The following is a 23,514-nucleotide window of genomic DNA, read 5'->3' as shown; positions in this document are numbered from 1 at the left end:
TAAAACCACAAATATATATTGAAGGTTTATTCATAAATAAACCTTGGAAGCAAACAAGATGTCCTTCAGTGGGTAAGTGGATAAAATGTGGTACATTCAGACAATGGAATGTTATTCAGTGATAACAAACACAAATCTTCACAGCAGCTTTATTTGTAATAGCCAAAAACTGGAAACAACCCAAATATCCACTAATAGCTGAATGGATAAAAAACTGTGGTATATCCATACAATGGAATAACACCCCAAAATACAAACATACTATTGATATATGTAACAAGATAGATTGGTCTCAAAATAGTCATAGTTAATTTAAAAAACCTAAGCCCCCGCTCCCCAGATAGCATATTACATAAAATTCTACAAAATGCTTGCTGCTGCGTGTGAATCATGGGAAATGAGTTTAGAAAGTACTGGGAGGAAAGGGTGCTAAAGAGACACAAAGAGTCCCTTGTGTTGTTGGACATATTATCTTAACTGTGGTGGTAGTTTCTCAGGCACATACACATGCTGAAACATTTTATACTTTGCATTTGTGCAGTTTATTTCATGTCAATCATACCTCAATAAGAAACAAGCATATTTACCATCCCTCTTGGAAGGACACATCTGCCCTTGCCCCACAATTTAGGAAGGTGAGCCCTTCTCAATGTCAGCAAGAACTAGAAAGCAATGAAGTCCATTTCTACCTTGTACACGAGGACTACTGGTTGGGTCCCAGAAACCCTATCCCTGGACTTCTCTTTTATCAGTGCTGGTGCAGTGATGGCCATGACATCAACAGCCCAGGAAGGTAGAGGAATCCATAAACCTTTAGAACACTGAAGGCCCTGAGAGTTTCCATATACTCCCATCCCATACAGGCACAATTGCACAGACATTTGCAGATGACTCCTTTAGGATAAACACCTACCTTCTCATTGGCCAGTTATCTCCACTCAGTTATCTAAATATTTCTATACAAATTATGATTTGCATCTTGCCCTGTAGGCCTTCCAGTCAATGACACCTGCCCATGGGATTCTGGACATCAGAGATAGGACATCAGGTACAGGCGACAGAAATCCCTCAAAAGTGCTGGGGAATATGGGTGGATTTCCTGAGAAAAAGGGACCCAATTCATGTTGCTTCCAGAAGCACTGGAGGTTTTTCACATTAACTATACCCTTCTCAGAATGAACTCTAGGCTTTCAGGAAATCCAGATTCCAGGCCACAGGATTAGGCACACAAAACTCTTCAGTCTTTTCTAACAAGGCTTGGACAACAGTGCAAATGAGATCACAACAGAGAGATCTGTCTGCTGCCATCCTGCTTTCCCTTCTCAGGCACATAAAGTTGGTGCCAACAAAAGCCACTTCTCCCTTCATGCTGGCAGAACCCATTTTTTTCTCAGTCCACATTACACAGTGAACAGGCTCCCCAAGAGTCCAGACAGCTACAGCAGACCTGTACCACGGTGTGAACCAGGGAAGCATCGGGCAGGTGGTTCCAATGGTGGGTGGTTGGAAAGCAGGATGAAGAGTCATGGTTCTTGTGTTCACTGCTGACATTGTCCACGAGAAAGGAAAATCTTATCTGGAAATTCCAGCAGTTTTCCGCTCAAATCCTTGTGCCGAGAGCTAGATCACACCACTCAGAACCCAGTCATTGGGGAGAAAGTGAAGACCTTCAAATGGGCTCAGAAAGCTCATGATTCTTTCTAGGGACTAAGAGAGAGCAGCAGAAGTCTGCCTTCCCTGAGCATGTTGGATTGACACACTGTAGGACCCTGACAGCTGGCAACAGAGGTGGTCTCTGCCACAGGCACTGGCACTGATATAACTGTCAAGAGCCCTGGACAGTTCAGAAAGTGCCATGTACGTACATGGAACTTCCTGGGAATGGAACCAGGCTGACACATGAATGCACAAGGTCTGCCTGCTGGTTTATGGCTCCCTCAGCACCACAGTAACCACAAAGTTTTTCTCTGCTGTGAGTCCTGAGGCTGAATGAAGAGACAGCACATTTTCTGCATGCATAAGGCTTTTTTCTAATGTGAACTTTCTGGTGTTAAAGAAGTTTAAGAGACACAGCTAAAGGGCTACCCAAACTGTTGCTATCACAAGGCCTTTCTCCAGTATGAACTTTCTGGTGTCGCACCAGATGGGAGCTCCGGCTGTAGGCTTTCCCACACTCACTACACACGTAAGGTTTCTCTCCCGTGTGAACCCTCTGGTGCAGGATGAGGCTAGAGTTGCGGCTAAAAAACTTCCCACATTCGTTGCACTCATAAGGCCTTGCTCCTGTGTGAACTTTCTTGTGTTGAACAAGGTGGGAGCTGCTAATGTAAGCTTTTCCACACTCAGTGCACACATAAGGCCTTGCTCCAGTGTGAACCCTCTGGTGCAGGATTAGGCTGGAGTTGTGGCTGAAGCATTTCCCACACTCACTGCACTCATAAGGCTTCGCCCCAGTGTGGATTCTCTGGTGCACAATCAGGTTGGAGCTGTGGCTAAAGAATTTTCCACACTCACCACACTCATAAGGCCTCTCCCCTGTGTGGATTTTCTGGTGCTGCACAAGGGTGTCCTTGCGGCTGAAGGCCTTGCCACACTCGCTGCACTCATATGGCCTTGCTCCAGTGTGGATTATCTGGTGCTGGACAAGAGTGTCTTTGCAGCTAAACGCCTTCCCACATTTGCTGCACACGTAAGATCTTGCTCCTGTGTGGACTCTCCGATGTTTAATAAGGCTGGAGTTATGGCTAAAGAATTTCCCACATTCAATGCATTCATAGGGCCTTGCCCCAGTGTGAATCCTCCAGTGCTCAATAAGGTGGGAGCTTTGGCTAAAGAATTTCCCGCACTCGCTGCACTCGTATGGTCTCTCTCCAGTATGAAATCTCTGGTGCTGAATGAGTGTGTCTTTGCGGCTGAAGGCTTTTCCACACTCATTGCACTGGTAAGGCCTCTCTCCGGTGTGGATTCTCTGGTGCTGGACAAGGTGGGAGCTTCTGCTGTAGGCTTTTCCACACTCGCTGCAGTCATAAGACCTCTCTCCAGTGTGGACTCTCCGGTGCTGGACGAGTGTGTCTTTTCGGCTGAAGGCCTTGCCACACTCACTGCATGTATAATGTCTCTTCCCAGTGTGAAGTTTCTGGTGCACTTTTAGGTGGGACAGGTGAATGAAGGCCTTCCCACACTCCTTACACACATGGGATGTTTCTCCATTGTGAACTTTTCTGTACTGAATAAGAGCTGATTTGTCCTTGGGCACATTTCCGTACGGCAGGCAACTCATAGGCTTCCCATCAGTATAAGTCATCTGTTTGTTAAGCAGAGTAAAGGTGCTCAGGAAGGTTCTCCCATCATCATTGCAACTGAAAAGCATCAGTGCATCGTGATCCCCCTGGAGTTGCCTGAGGTTGGTGCTGGGTGGGAAAGACTCTGTGAACCTGGTCCTCTTGCATGGACTTGACTCACAGTGAAGGGTCTGGAGCTGGAGGAGGCTAGAGTTGTCCAGCAAGTCCATCCCGTCTTCCCTGCAAGGAAAGGGTCTTCCCAACGTATGGATAGCACAGCTCTTCACCAATGAGGCCCCACCACTGTCCTCGTGGATGGGCTTCTCTCCACCATTTTGTTCTTGGTGCTGGTCAAAGTTTGCCCTGAATGCCAATCCTCTCCCACATGGGCCACACATGCATGGTTTTTGCATGGGGAATGGCCCCTGGTGTCCAGCCAGGGGCAAAACGTCTCTCAAGAGTGGGTCACACAGCTCACACAGGTGGGTTTTCTGGATAAATAGACCTGACTCGAGAGTCCTGACTGGTAACACTTCTGCAGAAGCACTCTGATCAGAAGGGGCCTCCTCATGATCTACTTCACGCCAGCAACCTGAAAGTAGACAAATGCTGGTGAAGTATGTGTTGACTTTGGTGCGAGGCAGCAACCCCATCAGATACGAGTATATGACACACCAGAAACGAGTCCACTGACTTGTTGGCAGGACAAGGGAGCCAGGGAAGGGGTGAAGAAGGGCCCACTGTCAGTGCTGGACCTCTACAAGTCACAGAAGGGAGGAACTGTAATGATGGGTAAAGACGCAACAACAGTGCCCAGGACAGGAAGGAGAGGCGAGGTCTCCAACTCAGGCTCTACAAAAGGGCTTCAGCAGGGTTCTGGCTGCTGGTGTCTGGTGAGCTATGTGCAAAACGCTGGGTCCTGGCCCAGGAAAGTCTGACTGCAAGGAAACTGCTGGTTGTTAAGGACTAGTTAAAAATGTGTGCACAACGCTGCAGAGCACTACAGAGGTAGTAGAGAAGCATGAGGGATAAGCAGAGGCAAGAGAAGTGAGGAAACAGCCAAGGGATGGAGACAGAAGAGAGATGATAAGTGGGTGGGAACCAGAGAAGGGAGGGATAAGAGTCATTGATCTGGCTTGATAGAAAGAGCTGACCGTAAAGAATGGGGAATACGCAAACACCAAGGACCCTGGAGTAGGTGCAAGTATACATGGAAGGGAGCCTCGAAGATCCAGGGCCCCCAGAAAGGCCTCTTCTCCTGGCATTCTTGCCCTTATATAAGCTTTCACTGTAAAAGGGACTAGAATGTTTCTAAGGAATAGAATGCAGCAAAAATGATGGATGTCACTTTCAAGGTCAGACCAGAAAAAGACCAGCTTGCGTCCTAGGCATTCTTTCTTGCTCACTGGCTCAGAGAGAAGGCAGCTTCCCTGATGTGAGGTAGGCAACAGGAAGGCCACCATGGCACAGAACTGAGGAAGCCTCTGGCCAACAGCCAGCAAGGAGCCAACGCTCGCAGTTCAACAAGCTGCAAGAAAGTGAATCTTGTGAACAGTGATGTGAGTGAGTTTGTAAGTGGAGTCTTTCTGAGCATAGCCTGCAAAGGAGAACAAGGCTCTGGCTGACAGCTTGACTGAAACCTCACAGGACATCATGAGCAAATGCACCAGATAAGCCGTGATGATTCCCGATGTACCAAAACTGAGATAATGAATTTTTACTGTGTTAGGCCAATAAATTTGGGGGAAATCTGCCATATACTAACAGATAGCTAAACCAGGGACTTACCCAGTGAGGACACCAGGGCAAAGTTCTCCAGCATCACATCACGGTACAGGCATCTCTGAGCCTCATCAAGGAGCCCCCACTCCTCCCGAGAGAAGTACACGAACACGTCCTCGAAGGTCACACAGCCCTGCTGTGAAGGGGACAGTTGAGCTCACAGGCAACACAACACCTTTCCCCACATCTCACCGTTCACATGAGCACTCCTGGGTCCCTCCCCGTCCCCCAAGCCTCTCAATGCAGAAGTACCAGGCCTTGGACCACTTAGTGCCTGCTGTTTCCTTACATCCCTGGGGTCACTAACTCTAACCCTGAGCAGACTCAGGCAGGTGGGGCAACAGGTACTATGTAAACCATGGTTCTGGCTGGAAGGACCCTGAACAGTCCCCTACCAGCCAGTTCTCCTCGTGTCATCCAGACCAGGCCTCCCAGACACAACCTTAAGCCTCTCAGTCCATACTCCTCCCAACATGAACACAACTCTTTGAATCACACTGTCTTCACATGTGGTAACACATTCCACTACCACTGACAACCTCAGGTCCACACCATTTGTATCCCCAAGGGAACCCCCATCCTACTCTGCACAAAAGGTTCAGCAAATGCTCCCATGTCTTTATGACAGCCACTACTGCCACCCAGGTGCCTAAGTAAGACACGCAGTCCTCAGTGCCAAGTTTTGAGTTTCTGATTATCAACAGCACAGCCACCATGACCTGAAGATACTCCTTCGGAAATTTAACCCATTCCACACTGGCTGCCACATTTTGAACTTCTTCAACAGCATTAAAATCCTGTGTCCAGCTTGATGCCTCCACTAAGGGGTCTCTGGGACTTCTTAAACCAAACATGGCAAAAGCCTAACCCCAATATAGCCACTGAAAATTACTCCTGCCACAACTTCTCTATCTCAGTTGATGGCACCTGCTAAAGCAAAGCCCCCTGGGGTTGCCCATGACTTTTTGCCTTTTCTCATTCACCCTTCACATCAGAAAATCCAGTCAACCTACTTGAAAAAACAGATCCAAAATCCACCAATTTCATTTTCCCAGCCACCCACTCTGGGCCAGCCACCATCAACACTCCTGTGGAATACTGCACTAGCTCCCTCCTCAGGCCAACACTTTGTGCTCAAACAGACAGCAGCCAAAGGGAGCCTGTTAAGATCTGAGTCAGATCATCTTTTCCTTCTGCTCCAACGCTTCCAAGTGTCACCACCATCAGAAAAGAGACCCAGCCTCTGGGCCTGCCATTCCTGACTGCCTCCTGGCCCTGTTCCCAACAGACATAATGAAGGTCTGTGATTCTCTGAGGACTCCTAATTCATTCTTACCTGCATTTGCTATTACTGGGCCTAATACACCCTTCTAGTCCTCATCCTCTTGGCTGTCAAAGAAGTAGAAACCTTTCCAATATAACTTCTAGGCCAGATTCAGAATGCTGGGCACCCAGACTCAAGTGCAGAGAAAGGAACAAATTAAGAGTTCCAGAATAGTACTATGTCCCATTAGAAAATCTGGCCAGCCCTGCCCTGGCAGGGTGGCTCAGATGGTTGGAGCATTGTCCCATACACCAAGGGTTTGATTCCCAGTCACCACACATGCCTAGGTAGCAAGTTCAATCCCTGATCAGAGCACATACTGGATGCAACTGATCAGCCAACTGACGTTTCTCTCTTACATCAGTGTTTCTCTCTCTCTCAAAATTAAAACATATCCTCGGGTAAGGATTAAAAAAATAAAAATAACAATCTGGTCTGCCCTACTTTAGCTTTACTACTCTGCAGCCAGAGGGAGCCTTTTGACACGCAAGCCAGATCACCTCCCTCCCCTGTTCTAAACCTTCTGTGGCTCCCAACATCATCAGAACAGAGGCCCAGCTCCTCAGGCTGCCTCTCCTGGCCTGAGCCCTGACATCCTGTTCTCGAAAGACGTGACAGAGACCCGAGGCTCCTGCACCTCTCCTGACTCAGTCCCATCTCCAAGGATTTGTACCAGCTGGCTCTCGTGCCTTGGAAACTCTTGCATACCTCAAGCCGAGGACACCGGGAACAGGAACCACGCCTTATATCCGGCAGGAGCCACCGCCCTCCATGGCCTTTGGACTCAAGAGGAGGGAAGGGTGAGAGAAAAGCGACAGCCCCTAGATCCGAGTCGTTGAGGGCCTGGGGTACCCTGCCACTCACCCCAGCCTGGTCCATCAGCGCCGCTGCCGCCATGGAATCCCGAGAGCAGACTCGGGGGTTCAGCCAGACCCCACACCTCCTCTGGGCCGGGTGGCCTCGGGCTGACTGTCACTCGGCGAGCCCGTCCCTCCCCTACCAGCCCTAGGGAAAAATGCGCACAAGGCTTAGGGAGCCGCCTCCGGGGTGCCGTCGAGGACACGGCGCGGGCGCCAAGGCCGCAGAAAGAGCGCAGCCCCGACGGACACCTCGGCGCTGGGCCGTCCCTCCCCCGACGGGAATCATGGCTCGTAACAAAGGCGCAGGGGAACGTCCTTCCCTTTTAACCGTCCTTCCCGGCTCGATTCCGAAGAACCGCGCGGCCAGCGGACCCCTCCAGGAATATGGAACCTCTGCGGCTAGAGTAGACCTCTGACAGTCCTGGCGCTGAATAAATACGTCACGACAGCGGCACCGGAAATCCGGTCTCTCTCCGCCCAGCAGCAGGAAACGCCCATCTTCTGGGCGGTGCAACGCAGCGACGACGCATCAGGCGCGGACTTCTGGGTAATGTAGTTTGTTCGCTGCATTCAACCGGGCAAAGGGCACATTTCAGATTCTGGCGACGACGGCGCTAAGGACGGTGATGGGGGAAAAGATGGGGGGCCTGAAGGGCCAAAGCGCGTCTTAAAGGGGACGCACCCAGATTTCCCTGGTCGCCTGGGACAGTGCCACATCCTTCGGGTCTCCAGTTGGTGATCCATTCTTTTCATCCTGGAAAAGCCGCTTCATCTTTGGGAACTGAGGTTAAATAAAACAAGGAATACAACTCGCTCCTGGGGACTCTGCGCAGTAGCAACGTTAAATATACCCCAAATCCATTGATTCCCAAATTTGGGTCCCAGCTGTGGCAGCGTCAGCATCTCTCCTGAACTCAGAGTGCATGTCCTCGGTGAGTTCTGTGACCAGTCCCTCAGGTGGACCACTACGGTCCCCAAGCCCTGGCTTCAGAGCCCCCCACACTGGACTGTTACAGGAGTTCGTCCACCGGGCACTAGCAGAGCTGAACACTCAACACCAAGAATGGTAGTGGAGAAATACTGTTTTTATTGATGAATGGCGCCACCAAGGGGACGGGAAGCTTAATGCTCAAAAGCCCCAACTCCCTGATGGCAAAAGGCAAAATCATAGGACACCAGGAAGGGGTTCAGTGTTGTACTGGGAGTTAATTGGTCATAGGCGAGGTAAGGGCAATGAGTAATTTCTTCAGGTCTTGAGGGTATTTCTGGTGTCTGCTCCTGCGTCCCTCTGTCCAGTCTCGTGGAAAAATAGCCAGGTGGTCCTTCCACTTTAGGGCTCAGGAACTAAAATGTAACTTAGGTTAAGATGTTACCTTTAGCCAACCAGAGGCGCAAACTGTGTAACCATTTGTGAGTTCCAGGCTACTACAATCTTCTGTGGCCTCGGGGGTTGCTGATTATTTCAACCCCCAAGGATAGAGGGTTGAAATCTCCCTCTAGGGGAGAAAGGCTAGGTCTCTGAGAGATGGGAGAGGGAAGGAGAGATTATTTCTAGAACTGGAGTTTATTTAAAATTAAATTTAATCAAAGTCATAAGGACCCTCGGTTTCAAATTTTCTCAAATGCCCAAGATCTCCCTCATATGCACACCTTTTCGCAGACTGTTCCCTGTGAGGCTAAGTCCCATCTATATCACAGGTTTAAATTATGTGCCACCGTGGGTGTTGTGACTGGAAGGGTTAAAGAGGAGCTCTGGGGGATCTGGAGGTCAGGCATTCTTGTTTATTATTAAACATGATTTATTCCTTTAGGTGAGTGAAATTGATATAGACCAATAAATATTGATGGAGGGAAGATCCAGACTGAGGTAGTTTCTGTAGAAAGGGTGAGGGACCAGGGCAGAGAAGGCACCTGAGTTTGTATGGGAAGTGTGTCTTTTCTGTCTGGTTCTTTCTGGTCCACAACTTCCTGCTGGCACAAGGCTCCCAACCCCTTCAGCATGGACAAGCTGATCAGCATTTGACCAGATGGCCTGCCTCCTGAGCAGGCAACTGATAATCAATCAGGTTTCCTTTAGGAATCCTGACTCGGTTGGCTGCTTAAAGTTGACAGTGCCCAAAAGTTGTTTTTGGCAGTTTGTCTCTCTTTGGCTGGGGCTCTACTTTGGTGAACATGATGGGCAGTTTGCCCAGGGCAGGCTAGGGCATCTGCTTAAAGACTGTGCCAAGTGGTTGGTACTGTTGAACAGGTGTGATTGGCTGACACTCCCACCTCACCCAAACCGAGTTTGGTTGTTTGTAGCGAGAGGGTGGGACTCAGAGATGGAGAAGCAGAATTCAAAAGCTTTGATTGGCTGTCCAATCAGGAGGAGTGGAGCTAGCAAATGTGGGCTATCTTGAATGGAGGCTTTCAGAATAAAATGTACCTTGATTGCCTGTCATTGGAAATTGGGGACCTGCAAAGCATAGTAGCCATGACTGACAACCAGTCATGGAGAAGGCGGGGCTTAGTTCCTAAGCTGGTGGCTAGTCAGGACTGGACAGAGAAAGGTTTCTGTCGGAGTTTGTCACTGCTGGAAATGCAGGTCTTATGGGTCTGGTACTTACCTCTGAACTCTGGGATCTCTTGAATATAAACAAGTTCGTAGACTACAAACCTCAGTTAAGGCCCCTCTGTGACTGTGATGGAGTGAGACAAAAAAAAAAAAACGGCCCTATCACTGAGCTTAAACACAGACAAAAACAAGAACCCTGTACAAACAGAAAAGACCAGATAGCCTCCTTGTTCTGGGTACTGAGTGACAACTATCTTCTACTGGCTGCTGCTCTAGTGCCGCTTTCCTCTCCTGCCTTGTAGGTAACAAATTTCACAGTATCTGATCACAGTCAACCACATGTCCTGACAGTGTCCAGTTCTGACCAATGCTCTATTTCCTTAGTCTCTTCCAAATCACTGAACACAATCCCAGGGCCTGGTAAATGCCCCTCCTAACATCCTCTTACTGAGCGCCCCGCATTCCCCGCCGTGTGCGGTATCACCGGGTACCAATAAGCCTCACTGCTCCACCACACGTCTCCAGCAATGCTGGTGCTGGAAGGCACTGGCTCCACCTCTCTGCAGACCCAGAAACTCCCCTCAGCTTGACTTGCTCATCCGTTTCCCTAGATGTCTGATGGATGTCTCAAACTTAGAGTACAAAACCCAGTTTCTGTCCTGGCTGGTGTGGCTCAATGAATTGAATGCCTGCCTGCATACTGCAGGGTTGCCGGTTGGGTTCCCAGTTCCTGGCATGTACCTGGGTTGAGGGCCAGGTCTACATTTGGGGTGTGCACAAGGCAACTGATTGATGTTTGTCTCACACATCAATGTTTCTCTCCCCTTTTCCTCCCTAAAAAAATAAGTATTTTAAAAAACACACTCAGTTTACATCCCCCCACCCCACTGGACCTCACTGCCCACTATCACCACAGTGGCCTTCATCTGACGCCTGCCACAAACCATAATCTTGTCTGTTACCTTTGCTGGAGAGCTTCTCCTCCCACCCTGCTTGGGGATCCTGTATCATATTTTTCAGGAGTCTATCAACTTCCAGCTTCTGTCTGTTTTTCCTGTGCTTTAATGCAATGTCTGTCTTCCCAATTTACACACGAGAACACCGAGCTCCAAAGATAAGGGATGTAACCAAGGTCATATGGCTGGGGACAGGCACAGGGAACACAGGTTGGAATTTCAACTCCAAACTCTTAGCACTGAGGTCACTTTTGCCCACTCCACCCCATGTTAATCTTTCCTCTTGTGCTTCTGGGGTCCCCAAACATTTGTCAAAGCAATAGTTACTTTTTTGCACCTGCTTCATTTAATGTGCTCTCCCTGTGAGAGCTCAAAGGGCAGGGTCCCCATCTAGCCAGCCACATGCCCCAACTCCACAGTGCCACATGAATGAAGAATAGGGTCACACCACTCTTGCCCAAACAGAAGCAGGCCATACCCAGTCCCTCCAACTGAACACAACAGAAGTGAAGAATAAATGGTGAGAAATGGGAAATGAGAGAAACAACCCAAGCCCTTCATCCTTTGGAGGACAGGTCACAACTGCTTTGGGACAAACACTGGCTTACATGAATGCCCTGCATTATTAATGATGAGCTTCCAGGTGTGGGAACACCCTCTGTAGGAGACGGTATGACTCTATGGACCCAAGAGCTCTGATCCAGTCATAGCCACTGCACAGGGCAGGGTAGGAAAGAATGGGGCCCTTGAGAGGCAACTCTCCCAGTTAGAAAACTATACATGGCATCACTAAAAATGTACAAGTATGGCAACCCCTTGAGAAGTACACAGAATGATTCTGGCACACAATGGTAATGTGAAACTACACCTGAGCTGGTAGACCAAGCTCTGAGGGTGGCTCAGAGTGAGGTTGTGATTATTTTCATATTAAGAAACAATTTAACATGAGGTAACAATGATCACCTCATGTAGTCAACATTTACTCCAAAATGCCCACCAGTTGAGTACCAAACAATAAAATACATCCACATGGGTAAATGTGAAACCCACGTGTACTTGCATGTCTTTATTCCTTTGGAAAGTTCCAATCACTTTTTTAAAAAATAGCAATACTTGAAACATTCTCGAAAGATTAAATAATGAGATTCCTAATCCAGTTTTTTTTTAAGTTTATCATGAATTTATTTAACATGAATGTGGTTTACTGTTTTTGTTTTTAGCCGTAATGCAACTCCTACAAAACTACTTACTGAGGTGAACTTATTTGGAAAAGAACTTCAAGAGATTTTTAAAAAGTGAAAAAATCCAGCAAGAGGAAAGACTCAGGATTCACCTAGAAATTGCACAGGTACATAATGATGACATCATGTCTCAGAGAAAAAGAAAAACAAACGAGTAGATGGGGACCAAGAAAAAGTAAGCATGCTGGATAGTTAAAATGACATACAAAAAGGCTTGTTCTGTTTCTCTTAACAGTGTTTTAAAATTTTATTCATTTTAAAATTACAGTTGATATACAGTATTATATTTGCTTCATATACATTGGTATTTTTTTTTAATTAAAGCCCTCTCTCACCACTCTTATTTAACATAACGCTAGAAGTCCTAGCCACAGCAATCAGTCAAGACAAAGAAATAAAACACATCCAAATTGGAAAGAAAAAAGTTGTCTCTAATTGCAGATCATATGATCTTACACATAAATCAATTACATTACTCTGCACTAACCATGAAACATCTGAAAAGGAAATAAAGAACACTATTCCATTCAAACAGCATCAAAACCAATACAATACATAGTAATAAATTTAACTAAGGAAGCGAAAGACCTGTATACTGAAAACTACAAGATTTTGTTTAAAGAAACAATCCTAAAGTTTGCGTGGAACCACAAAAGTCCCCAAATAACCAAAGCAATCGTGGGAAAGAGCAAAATGAGAGGCATCACACTTAATTGATTTCAAACTATCTTATTACAAAGCGATAGTAATTAAAACAGTATAGCATTGGTATAAAAACAGACAGGACAATGGGGCAGAATAGAGAGCCCAGAATTAAATGCCCACATATTCAGTCAAATAATATTCCACAAGGGCGCCAAGAACATCCAATGGGAAAATAGTTTCTTCAATAAATGGTGGTGGGAAAACAGAATAACCACATTCAGAAAAATGAAATTGAACCTCTTATCTTACACCACTCACAAAATTAACTTAAAATGAATCAAGGACTTAAACATAAGCCCTGATAACGTAAAACTCCTAGAAGAAAGCATAGGGGAGAAAAACTCCTTGACACTGGTCTTGGCAGTATTTTGGGGATATGATACCAAAAGCACAAACAAAAGAAAAATTCAACAAGTGGGACTATATGAAACTTAAAACTTTGTGCATTGCAAAAGAAATAATTAACAAAAGGGCAACCTATGAAATAGTAAACAGTATTTATAAACCATGTATCAGGTCAGGGGTTAATATACAAAATATATAGAGAACTGAAACATCTAAATAACAACAAAACCCAAACAAGCATTAAAAAATGGACAAAAGGAGCAGAATGCAGCACCTGGAAACTGGTGAGGCAGAGCCACAATGTTTTGTATCTAGGAGCCTGAGATGAAATATAAGATAGACGAGGATGTACTCTCCTCCACACAAACCTTTCTCATCTATGTGGCCCTGTGGCGAGTCACTCCTTTTACCTTAAAAAAATTGGACAGCATATGAAGACTGGACATCTCATGTGAATGCATAAGAACTTGGAACGTTCCTACTCTACAAATAGGTTCCGAAAGATATAATAGACTCTTTCACTGAATGAACATAGTACTTCCACTTGTTAAAAACAAGTTTGGTTGTGGTAACTGATCTTCAGAACTAAAATAGAAAACTATTTGAGAAGTATGAAAAGATGTTTTGTGGTCATAGTGTGTCCTTATGCCCTATCTTGTCAGTCATTTCTGTTGACCTTCATACTTCTGTCTGGAGTATATTTGTTGAAGAGCTTCTCATGATTAGTTATGTTTTTTGGCAGCCAGCACATAGTCACAACATCTAAGCATAGGACCATTAGTCTATATTTTTAATAAATGTACTAATAAAAAATAAAAATAGCCAACAGGTACATGAAAAGGTGTTTAACAACACTAATCATCAGAAAAATGCAAATCAAAACCACAATAATATATCACCTCACACCTGTAAAAACTGCTACCATCAAGAGATAATAGTGTTGACAAAAAAGTGGAAAGAAGAGAACCCTGTACATGGGATTATACCTGGTCCAGTTACTTTGGAGAACGGTATGTAGGCTCTTCAAAGAATTGTGGGTTTGATCCCTGGTCAGGCCATAAAAGAAAAAATATGTAATACACAAACACACAGTGGAAATACTGCCATCTCCAACAACATGGATGGACCTTGAGGACATTATGCTGAGACAGGTCAGAGAAAGATAAACCCTCTATGATATCCCTTATATGTGGAATCTGAAAATAAAAACAAAGTTGTAAAAATAAAGAATGCAATTGATGGTTACCAAAGACTGGTGGGTGGGGGGAGTAGGAAAGACTGTTAAGGGTACATACTTGCAACTAGTACATAAATAGTTCCTAGAGATCTAATATACAATTTAGAGGTCACAAACAGTATTGTAAACATCAAACTTGGTAAGAGACTAGATCATATTTATTCTCACCACTAGAAGTGATAAATCTGAGATATGATAAAGGTGTTGGCTAATGCCAACCACTGGAAATCACTGTGCAATATAAATATATTAGATCAATACATTGTATACATAAACTTACACAATTTTATGTCAATTATATCTCAAAAACAATAAATAAATCTGAGGCCTTGAATGGTCAAATGGTACAGTAAAACATACCCACTCCTAGGTGAGTCCTTACCTCCTTAGAAATAAAATAATTTCAGGCAACAATTTTTTAGTATTCTCATTGAGTTTTAAGTGCTTCATAAATGAAGCCTTCACATTTATCACAAAGACGTATGCTTCTCAATTACTGAGACGATGTCTTGCAATAAAGGATTTCAATAAATACTTGCAGAGCTGCACTCAAGTGGGAGGTGCTCATGACAGGTGATGGGGACAGGGCCATTTCTCAAACCCTGCTGCTCCCCATCACCCAACAACTAAAAACAACCAAAAACAAATAATCATGGGTTTGTCAGGGAAACCCAAAAGTAGGTGGACACATTTTGGGGGGTTATATTTACTTTTCTTCCTCCTCCTTTATATCTGTTTTTTGTTTTATAAACATTCCTGTAACTGCCTTTCAGTGCTAAGAGTAAAACTATACATGAAGGTTTTTTATAATTACACAATAACCATAAATTCTCAGATATTGGTCAATTTCCAATAATTCTTTAGATGACAATAGGTGATGATTGGTGTCAGAAGATTTTCTCCCAGTGATGACAATTTTGGGTTTCTCTTGGGTAAAATTTTTCAGATGCTGAGTAATACATCTCTTCTGGTCAAAAGATTTTCCTCAGGAGTTACATTGGAAAGGTCTTTCCCCAGTATGAGTTCTCTGAATTTACTAAGGTAACTCCACTTGCAAAAGGCTTTCCCACATCTCTCTACTCATAGGGTTTCCCCTCAATGTGAAAACTTCAAGGCTGGGTGAGAAATGAACAAAAGCAGAAGGCAAGTCCACATTCACTACATTAGTATGTCTCCCTAGTGTGACTCCTCATGTGTTGACTTAGGGAAGATCTGTCACAAAAGGCTCTCCAATACTCTTTACATTAAAGGATTTTTCTCCAGTGTGGATCCTGTAATCCCACAAAGAAACCCCTGAAAAGCAAAGGAAGGCCTTTCCACATTAGTGCATTCAGGGCTTCTCTCCTGTGAGAACCCTCATGTGATGAGGGAGAAAACAGCTGTCACAAAAGGCTCACCCGCATACTCCGCATTCAAACAGAATTTGTCCAGAGTGTTAAAACAGTCACAATTGTGAGACTCACATTCTCTGCATTCAGGAGGCCTCTCCCCAGTGAGACCCTGCTGGTACTGCATGAAGTCTGGCTCTGGTTGCTGGCCCTTCCTCACTGGAAGCACCCACATGGCCTCTCTGAGTATAAACCCTCACATGCTGACTGAGCTCTGCCCTCTGAAGAAAGGCTTTCTCACATTCACTAGCCAGAGGGCTGCACCCAAGCATGACCTGCTGATGGTATAAACATGCCAGTATTTGTTGAGCCTTTTCCTGTGTTCCTTCCACTTGTGGAGATCCTTTACAGCATGGACTGTGGAGTGCAGGTTATTATCTGTCCCCACACCATTGTGTTCAGAGGTCATCTTCCTGGGGAGACTCTGCTGGGAAACTGTCCCTGGGCTTCCTGCGTTTCTAATGTTCCTCACTGTTCCCTGTATCCCTGCACTGCGAGTCCTTTGACACTGCCCAAGTCAACTGACCCTAGAGTGAGGCTCCTTCCAGTAGGGGTGGCCGAGAAAAAGGAAAGCTTTATCACCCCAGGCTATGCGTTCTTGCCTAACAGGAATCTGAGACACATACGGATTTACTAGTGATGTCTGCACAGAAAGGCCTCCCCATACTGTGCTCCTGTGTGGCTCCTCCCCACTGAGACGCCTGGTGATGGACAAACCCAGAGCTGGCCCGAAGTTCTTCTGACCCTCCCTGCAAATGCAGGCCTTCTCTACCACAGAGAAGCTGCAGCTCTTCACAAATGAGGCCTGGTGTTTCACTTCTAAAGAATTTCTTTCCACACTGTTGCTGCTGCCTCTGATCAAGTTTTACACTGAACCAGAAGTCTCCCTTATATGACGCATGTCACTGTACGGTTGCTGACCAGATGGTGTTCCCTGTAGCTCAACCATGTGCAAAGTGTCTTTCAATGCTGGACCATGCATGTCATAGGAGTGAGCCTGTTGGGTGAAAGGACCTGTCTTGGGAGCTCTCATCAGTGACACTCTTACAGAACACCCTGCTCAGGGCATGCAGCCTCATCCTCCGCTCCACACCAGCCGCCTGGAGGAGACAAATGCTGGGGAAGTACAAGTTTAATGGGTGGCAAGTGGCATCTCGTAACAAACATGGTCTGATGCAACCAGGGATTGGTCCATGGGACTGTGGACAGAACATGCACACCAGAATCAAGATAAGGAAGGGCCTTGGGCCTCCAAGGTCACAGAACAGAGGAAATGTCACAGGGTAGAGGACTGAGTACCAACAGATGAGATGCAGGACTGAAAGGGTGGGGGACTAACAGGTACTAAGGTCAGGGCAGAAATGACAAGTGAGCAAAGTATAAAAAAAATGAGATAAGTTAGCCACCATGGCAGAAAACTGCTAGTTGACATAGCACAGAATGCTCAGGTAATGTGAAGCCAGTCCTGATGTCACCATTCAAACAGCTTCTCACCAGGGCCAGGCCTCCTTCTTGTCTTCTTTCTGCACGTGGAGCTGTGTCTACCTTCTCAGGAACCCTGACGCCCCTCTGGCTCCCTGTGTGTAACCACGTGGGACCTAGAGACTGCAAGTCCTAAAGGGAAAGAAGAGCTAGTGAGTGGTCAGCAGCGACACATAGCGACCCTCTACACAGAGAATATTAAGTATTAAAAAAAAAAATCTTGGCAGAAGGCCTTGCAGGAACAGCTCACTATTCTTCAAAAGGAATGTTTACTTTAAGGCCTACAATTCCTGGAACAGTCAGGCCCCAGGAAATGTCAGTTAGAGGAAGGCAGAAGGCTCTAGGAATAGAGAAACCAGGGATATATCTAGTCACTCCGCAAGGTATAGCCAGGCCATTTGTATCTATGGGGAAGACCACAAGACTCATGACACCCAAATCCTTTCTTTCAAAGCTTTAGGCAGTAGATGTTGGGGCTCTTCTGAGATAAGGGGACATAGTGCCCATTGCACCCACACTAGCATTGGCACCCACACTACCTACCCCAGGGAGAAGTACCTTGACAGAACCGAGATAGAGAGCTGCCCCTTGGGAAAAAAGGGGGAGAAAAAACCCAGCCCAGGACACTAGGAATCACACCACCCCCTGGCATCCATGCCCATGTCAAGTACCTCCAACTGATGTGGGCTGGACCTAAATGCTTTTCTAATCAAGAAAATATGGCAAAAATGATGGGACATCACTTCTGAGAATAGGTTACAAAAATACCAAATTCTGTCTTAGACCTTGTCTCTTGCTCATGTTCATAGAAATAAACTGCCTTATTACCTACTTACAAAGAAGACAACATGGTAAGAAACTGAGGAAGGGCTCTGACCAATTCCCAGCAAGGATGAATTAACCTAAGAGCCCCCTGCTTGTATGCATGACCTTGAAAGGAGATTTACCTTTTAAGGTCATGCCTGGAGGTGAGATAGCAGCCCTGGACAGTGTGACAGCAAGGTCACAAATGGTGCCTTGAGCTATAGGTACCCAAGCAGGGTATGCCTGATTCATTTTTGCTTAAAAAAAAAAAAGATTGTACTTATTTATTTTGAGAGAGAGAGGAAGGGAGGGAGAGAGAGAGAGAAACATCAATGTGTGGTTGCCTCTCACGTGGCCCCCACTGGGGACTTGGCCTGCAACCTAGGCATGTGCCCTGACTGGGAATCGAACTAGCAACCCTTTGGTTCCCAGGCTTTTTTTTTAAAAAAAAAGACTTCATTTATTTATTTTTAGAGAGAAGGCAAGGGAGGGAGAAAAAGACCCATGTGAGAGAAGCATCTACTGGTTGCCTCTTTTACATGACCTGACCTGGACCAGGCATGTGCCCTGACTGGGAATAAAACCAGCAACCCTTTAGATTTAGGGGCAACACCCAATCAACTAAACCACATTGGCCAGGGCAACATGCCTAATTCTTGGTCCACAGACACTGTGAAATAGTAAATGTGTGTTTTCAGCCTACTAGCTTTGGGTAGTTTGCCATGTAATAACAGATAACTACACCAGGGACTTACCCAGTGAGGACACCAGGGCAAAGTTCTCCAGCATCACATCACGGTACAGGCACCTCTGAGCCTCATCAAGGAGCCCCCACTCCTCCCGAGAGAAGTACACAAATACGTCCTCGAAGGTCACACAGCCCTGCTGTGAAGGGGACAGTTGAGCCCACAGGCAGCACAGCACCTCTCCCCACATCTCACCGCTCACACGAGCACTCCTGGGTCCCTCCCTGTCCCCCAAGCCTCTCAACATGGAGGTACCAGGCCTTGGACAGCTAGTACCTGGATCTCCTTACATCCCTTGATCACTGAATCTAGCCCTGAGCAGACCCACACAGGTGGGTCCAACAGGTACTATGTAAACCATGGGTCTGGCAGGAAGGACCCTAAACAGTCCCCTGCCAGCCAGTTCTCCTGGTGTCGTTCAGACCAGGCTTCCAGACACCCCCAAACTTGGTCTCAGCCTTCCACATAAGCTGCAGTGCCAGGGCCTTAAAGCTGTCAGTTCACACTCCTCCCGGCTCTCCCTCCCAGTCTTCGCTCTGCAGCCAGAGGGGACCCGTTGAATGAAATGTGTTTTAAATCACCCCTGTTCCCTGCTCCAAACTTTCAGAAGGAAAGCTTAGCTCTTTAGGCTGCCGATCCAGGCCCGACTTCCCCCGGCTGCTGCACATTCCCTTAAGTCGCAACTGAGACCCTGATCACTTCCAATTCAGTCCCACCTCCAAGTCTTTGCACATGCCTGTTCCCGTGACTGGGACACCCTTCCCAGCGTCATTTTGTGCATATATATCCATAGCCGAGATTCAGGACCCTGGGTTAAAGCGACCCCCACCCAGAGACTCCATGACCGAGATACCAGGATAAGTAGAGCCCAGGATACCACCATCAAAACCAAGGAGGAGCGATGACCATAAAGATGTGATAGGCTGAGACCCTTTGGGACTCTCCACTCACCTGCGCAGGATTCATCAGAGCTGCCTGGAGGGCGACTCGGGAGGGACACCTGCTATGTGCCGCACTCCGAGCGTTGCTATAAAATGGCGTAAAGAACTCCCAAGATCCAAGCTGCAGCCTTTGGTAGCTGGGGCACCGGAGACGGGGCCAGAGCTGGTGTCAAAATCGCACAGGCGCAGGACACACCAGCCACGTCACTCGCCTCCCTTGCTTAGCCCCCCAGAGACACCTACACGCATGCTGAAGCCACGTGGTCCCCTTCTGACCGCCAACTGCACGCTGACGGAAATGCTCCTGGAATCGGCAGGAAGTTCCACCCCGTCCAGAAGTGCCCCTCCTCTGAGCACTCATTGGCCCAGCACAAGGCAAAAGCGCAAGCAGCCACTTTTCCGTAATACAAGCTACCTAGCCTCTGAGCTCACGCGCTGCTTCCCTTTCCCATGGCAACCCACCATTGGCAGTGTTAAAACAGACCGGAAATAGACTTTGATTTGCAAAGACCGAGGCAAGGTTTCACTTTCTCTTAAAAATACCCAAATAGATATTTGGGTATTCCCTACCCTCAGACAGAAGTTATCCGTGGTGGGATTTAGGAATGTGTTGGAAATGCAAGCTCTATGGCCCCACCCGGACCCAGGGAATCAGAAACGTTTGGTACGCCGCAGCATTCTGCTTTAAAGAATCCTGTGGTGCTCACTCCAGTATGACCACCTCAGGGGCTGCTCCGACTACAATGAGAAATACGAAGGCCCTCAGAGTGCTTATCATATGGTTAGTGCTCAATAAATAACTATACTTATGGGTTGTTTTGCTCCCCGCAGTTTGTTACTCCTGGTCCTCCAACGTCTGAAAACATTAAATGCAGAAGTCCAGAAATTATTCACAAATTTCACGATGAAAGCATGCCCTGTCCTGCTCCAGCTCACCTGGGACATGGATCATTGTTTTCCAGCATGTCCTCTACATACGCACGTGTGTGTAGGAAAAAGCATACACTGTATAGGGTTCAAAGCTATTCTTGATTTCAGCATCCAAAGGGGGTCTTGGAAGTATTCCCTGTGATGAGGGCGGGGTTATTACTGTATTAGTGTTAACTAATCACTGACATTAGTGTTAACATCATAATGCTTTCATATACACTGCTGTGGGAGGTAAAAACTGGGATGCTTCTTTGCAGAATGATTGGCATTTTTTATTTTTTAAAAATATGACTTTCTGATTCAGCAAGTAGCCTTCTAGGTTTTGATTAAAAGTTTCACGTAAAGAGGACACATTTGTATTACCTGACTTATTTAGTTATTTCTTAAACGACAGAGCAGTAGGGTTTCTTAAATTACAGGCAGACTTGTTGCCCAAGAGACATTATTACTGCAGGGCACACAACTTGGATCTTCGGAATATCGGGATTAACTGCCCTCAGGCCTGTATTACATGGTATTAAGCTTGTGACACAGGATGTCATCTAGTTCATAGTAACCAGGACCTTCCTCTCCCCTTCCTGTCCTCCCCTTCTGACCATCAGGGCAAGTAGACTGTGGTACAAACATGTGACCATGGGATGGCCCAGCTGAGGCTTCAGGTAATCATTAGGCCCTGTCCTCATCAATGCACCATCAGCATCTATCACCTCAACCTATAGCCCCCAAGAAAAGTACTAAATCCTGGGGAGGTGTAAAATCTAGAATAACTGAGAATATCTATCCCCAGGGTAGTGCACAAAGGCAAGAACAATTAAGATACAATTCACAGTCATTTCTACCAACATTTGATTGTCTGCAATATATTTAAATGATTCCAATTAAGTATGAGGAAAGCTGGGACATGCTATCTTAACAGATGTCCAGAAAGAGAAAATGGGATTAGTAAACATCCAGCCAGTTTGTCACAATCCATCAATTTGCTCACCAAGTATATGTATTTTATTATTTCCCCTATGCATTTGATACTGTCACCCAACAACTCAAAACCCCTATAATTACTGAGTTCATCTCACTGTGAACAATCTCTAGGGTATGTAGTCCTTTGTATCAGGTTCAAATACTGTTCCTTACCACCAGGAAATAATCAACACAAAATAAATTGTCTCCACCCATACCCAATATATACGGGTTGAGGGGTATAGCAGAAGAACACACTGAAGATGCTGAAGAAATCATCTCCAACATAGATTTCTATTCTCAACAGCGTTTTTCAAGAGCGAGCATGTGTAGCCAAATATGAAAAATGTAATAGAAAAGTAACTCACAGGTTATTCATTTAAGGTCAAAGGAAAGTGATCTAGGTGAAAGGTCTGTATCAATAGCAGTAATAAAGATCCAAGATAAGGATCCAGCTGTGCATTAATACAATTGCTCATTGTCTGCATAAAGCATATTATCTTTTTGAGTAAAATAGAATTATGCAATCCTCAGTAATATTCCTTATATTGTCCAAGAAGAAGGTAAAGGTATGAACTCTATGCTCATTTATGTTAAAGTGTTATAATTTTAGCTTAAACATTAATAAAATAGGAGTATATAAATTCCCAACTAAAAGCAAAGTTCAGAATGTAAATAATCTATATAAATTTTTCAAAGAAAAATACAAGATAGAGAATTACTAGTAACTTTGGTAGGTTGAAAAAATAGCTAGCAACATTCAGTTTTTAAGTCACACTTCTAAGACATAATGTTACAGAAATAGATGAAATAACACCAAATCCACAAAATCTCATCCAGAAAAAAAAGGAAAAAAAAAGAGAAATATTTCCCAGGTCATCTTGGAAGGACAGTATTACTCAGACACCAACATCAGTACAAAAAAATTAAACTGTATATCAAAATGCTCATGATTTCAGACATGAAATTCCTCAACAAAACTCTAGCAAAGAGAATGCTGTAATACAGCCCTGGCTGATATAGCTCAGCGGATTGAGGGTGGACCTGCAAACCAAAGGGATGCTGGTTTGATTCCCAGTCGGGGCACATGGCAGGGTTGAAGGCCAGGTCCCCAGTAGGTGGCGTGCAAGAGGTAACCACACATTGATGTTTCTCTCCCTCTTTCTCCTTCCCTTCCCCTTGCTCTAAAAATAAATAAATAAAATCTTTAAACAAAAAACTGAATGCTGTAATACAGATATAATAAAAGAATTATATTCCATGACTTGGTGGGGTTTACTGAAAGAATGCAAGGCTGGTTCAAAATGCAAAAATCAGTCAAATCAAGACATCATATCAATAGGCTACATCTGAAAAATGACAATCACATCAATTGAAGGAAAAAAACATTTGACAAAATTCAACACTTGTCCATAATGAAAGCTCTTAGAAAACTAGGAGGGAAACTTTCCAAACTAAAGAACACTTATATGAAAACCCATAGCCATCATCATATTTAATGATCAACACTGAATCCTTTCTCCCTAACATTAAGAACAAAGAAAATGTGTTCTTTTCCACTACTTCTATTCAACACTACACTAGAAATTCTATGCAGTACAATAAAGCCAGTAAAAAGGATATGAAAAGTCTACAGATTAGGAAAAGAAATAAGATGTTTACTATTTGCTGATAAGATAAAGAAAACCATGAAACTATATACCCCCCACCCAGCTGCTGTAACTATTAAACAAATTCAAAAAAGTCACAGGATACAAGGTTAACATATAAAAATTAATACTTCTCTATAACAGTAATGATCATGTGCAAACAAATTAAAAACTCAAATTAAAAACCACATACAATGACACAAAAAATGTGCCTACAAAAAAATCTAACAATATGTTCAGGATCCACAGGCTGAAAAACACTGATGAAATAAATCAAAGAATATCTAAATAAATGGAACCATGTTCATGGACTAAAAGACCAAGATAATAAA

General features: G+C 45.3%; 1 protein-coding gene across 3 annotated transcripts; it reads right to left on the bottom strand.

Moving 5' to 3' along the window:
• Positions 1–22,608, bottom strand: ZNF304 (zinc finger protein 304). Of its 3 annotated transcripts, none has more exons than XM_028529369.2 (3): positions 7,252–7,675; positions 5,070–5,196; positions 1–3,873 (listed from the first exon to the last, which is right to left on the bottom strand). In XM_028529369.2, exons 1-3 carry the CDS (start codon positions 7,282–7,284, stop codon positions 2,051–2,053), a joined length of 1,983 nt encoding a protein of 660 aa, XP_028385170.1. In that variant the 5' UTR covers positions 7,285–7,675; the 3' UTR covers positions 1–2,050. The 3 variants fall into 3 exon arrangements, 2 of the variants coding, with proteins under 2 accessions (XP_028385170.1, XP_035869301.1); XR_004900321.1 differs by lacking the exons at positions 1–3,873; positions 5,070–5,196; positions 7,252–7,675 and adding exons at positions 12,431–17,287; positions 18,715–18,841; positions 19,657–22,608; XM_036013408.1 differs by lacking the exons at positions 5,070–5,196; positions 7,252–7,675 and adding an exon at positions 18,715–19,648.
• Between the last annotated feature and the right edge of the window lie 906 nt (positions 22,609–23,514).

Source organism: Phyllostomus discolor, chromosome 12 (assembly GCF_004126475.2).
Source record: "Phyllostomus discolor isolate MPI-MPIP mPhyDis1 chromosome 12, mPhyDis1.pri.v3, whole genome shotgun sequence".
Lineage (NCBI taxonomy): Eukaryota > Metazoa > Chordata > Mammalia > Chiroptera > Phyllostomidae > Phyllostomus > Phyllostomus discolor.
The sequence above is the reverse complement of the archived record's forward strand: the minus strand, read 5'-3'. Positions and strand labels throughout refer to the sequence as shown.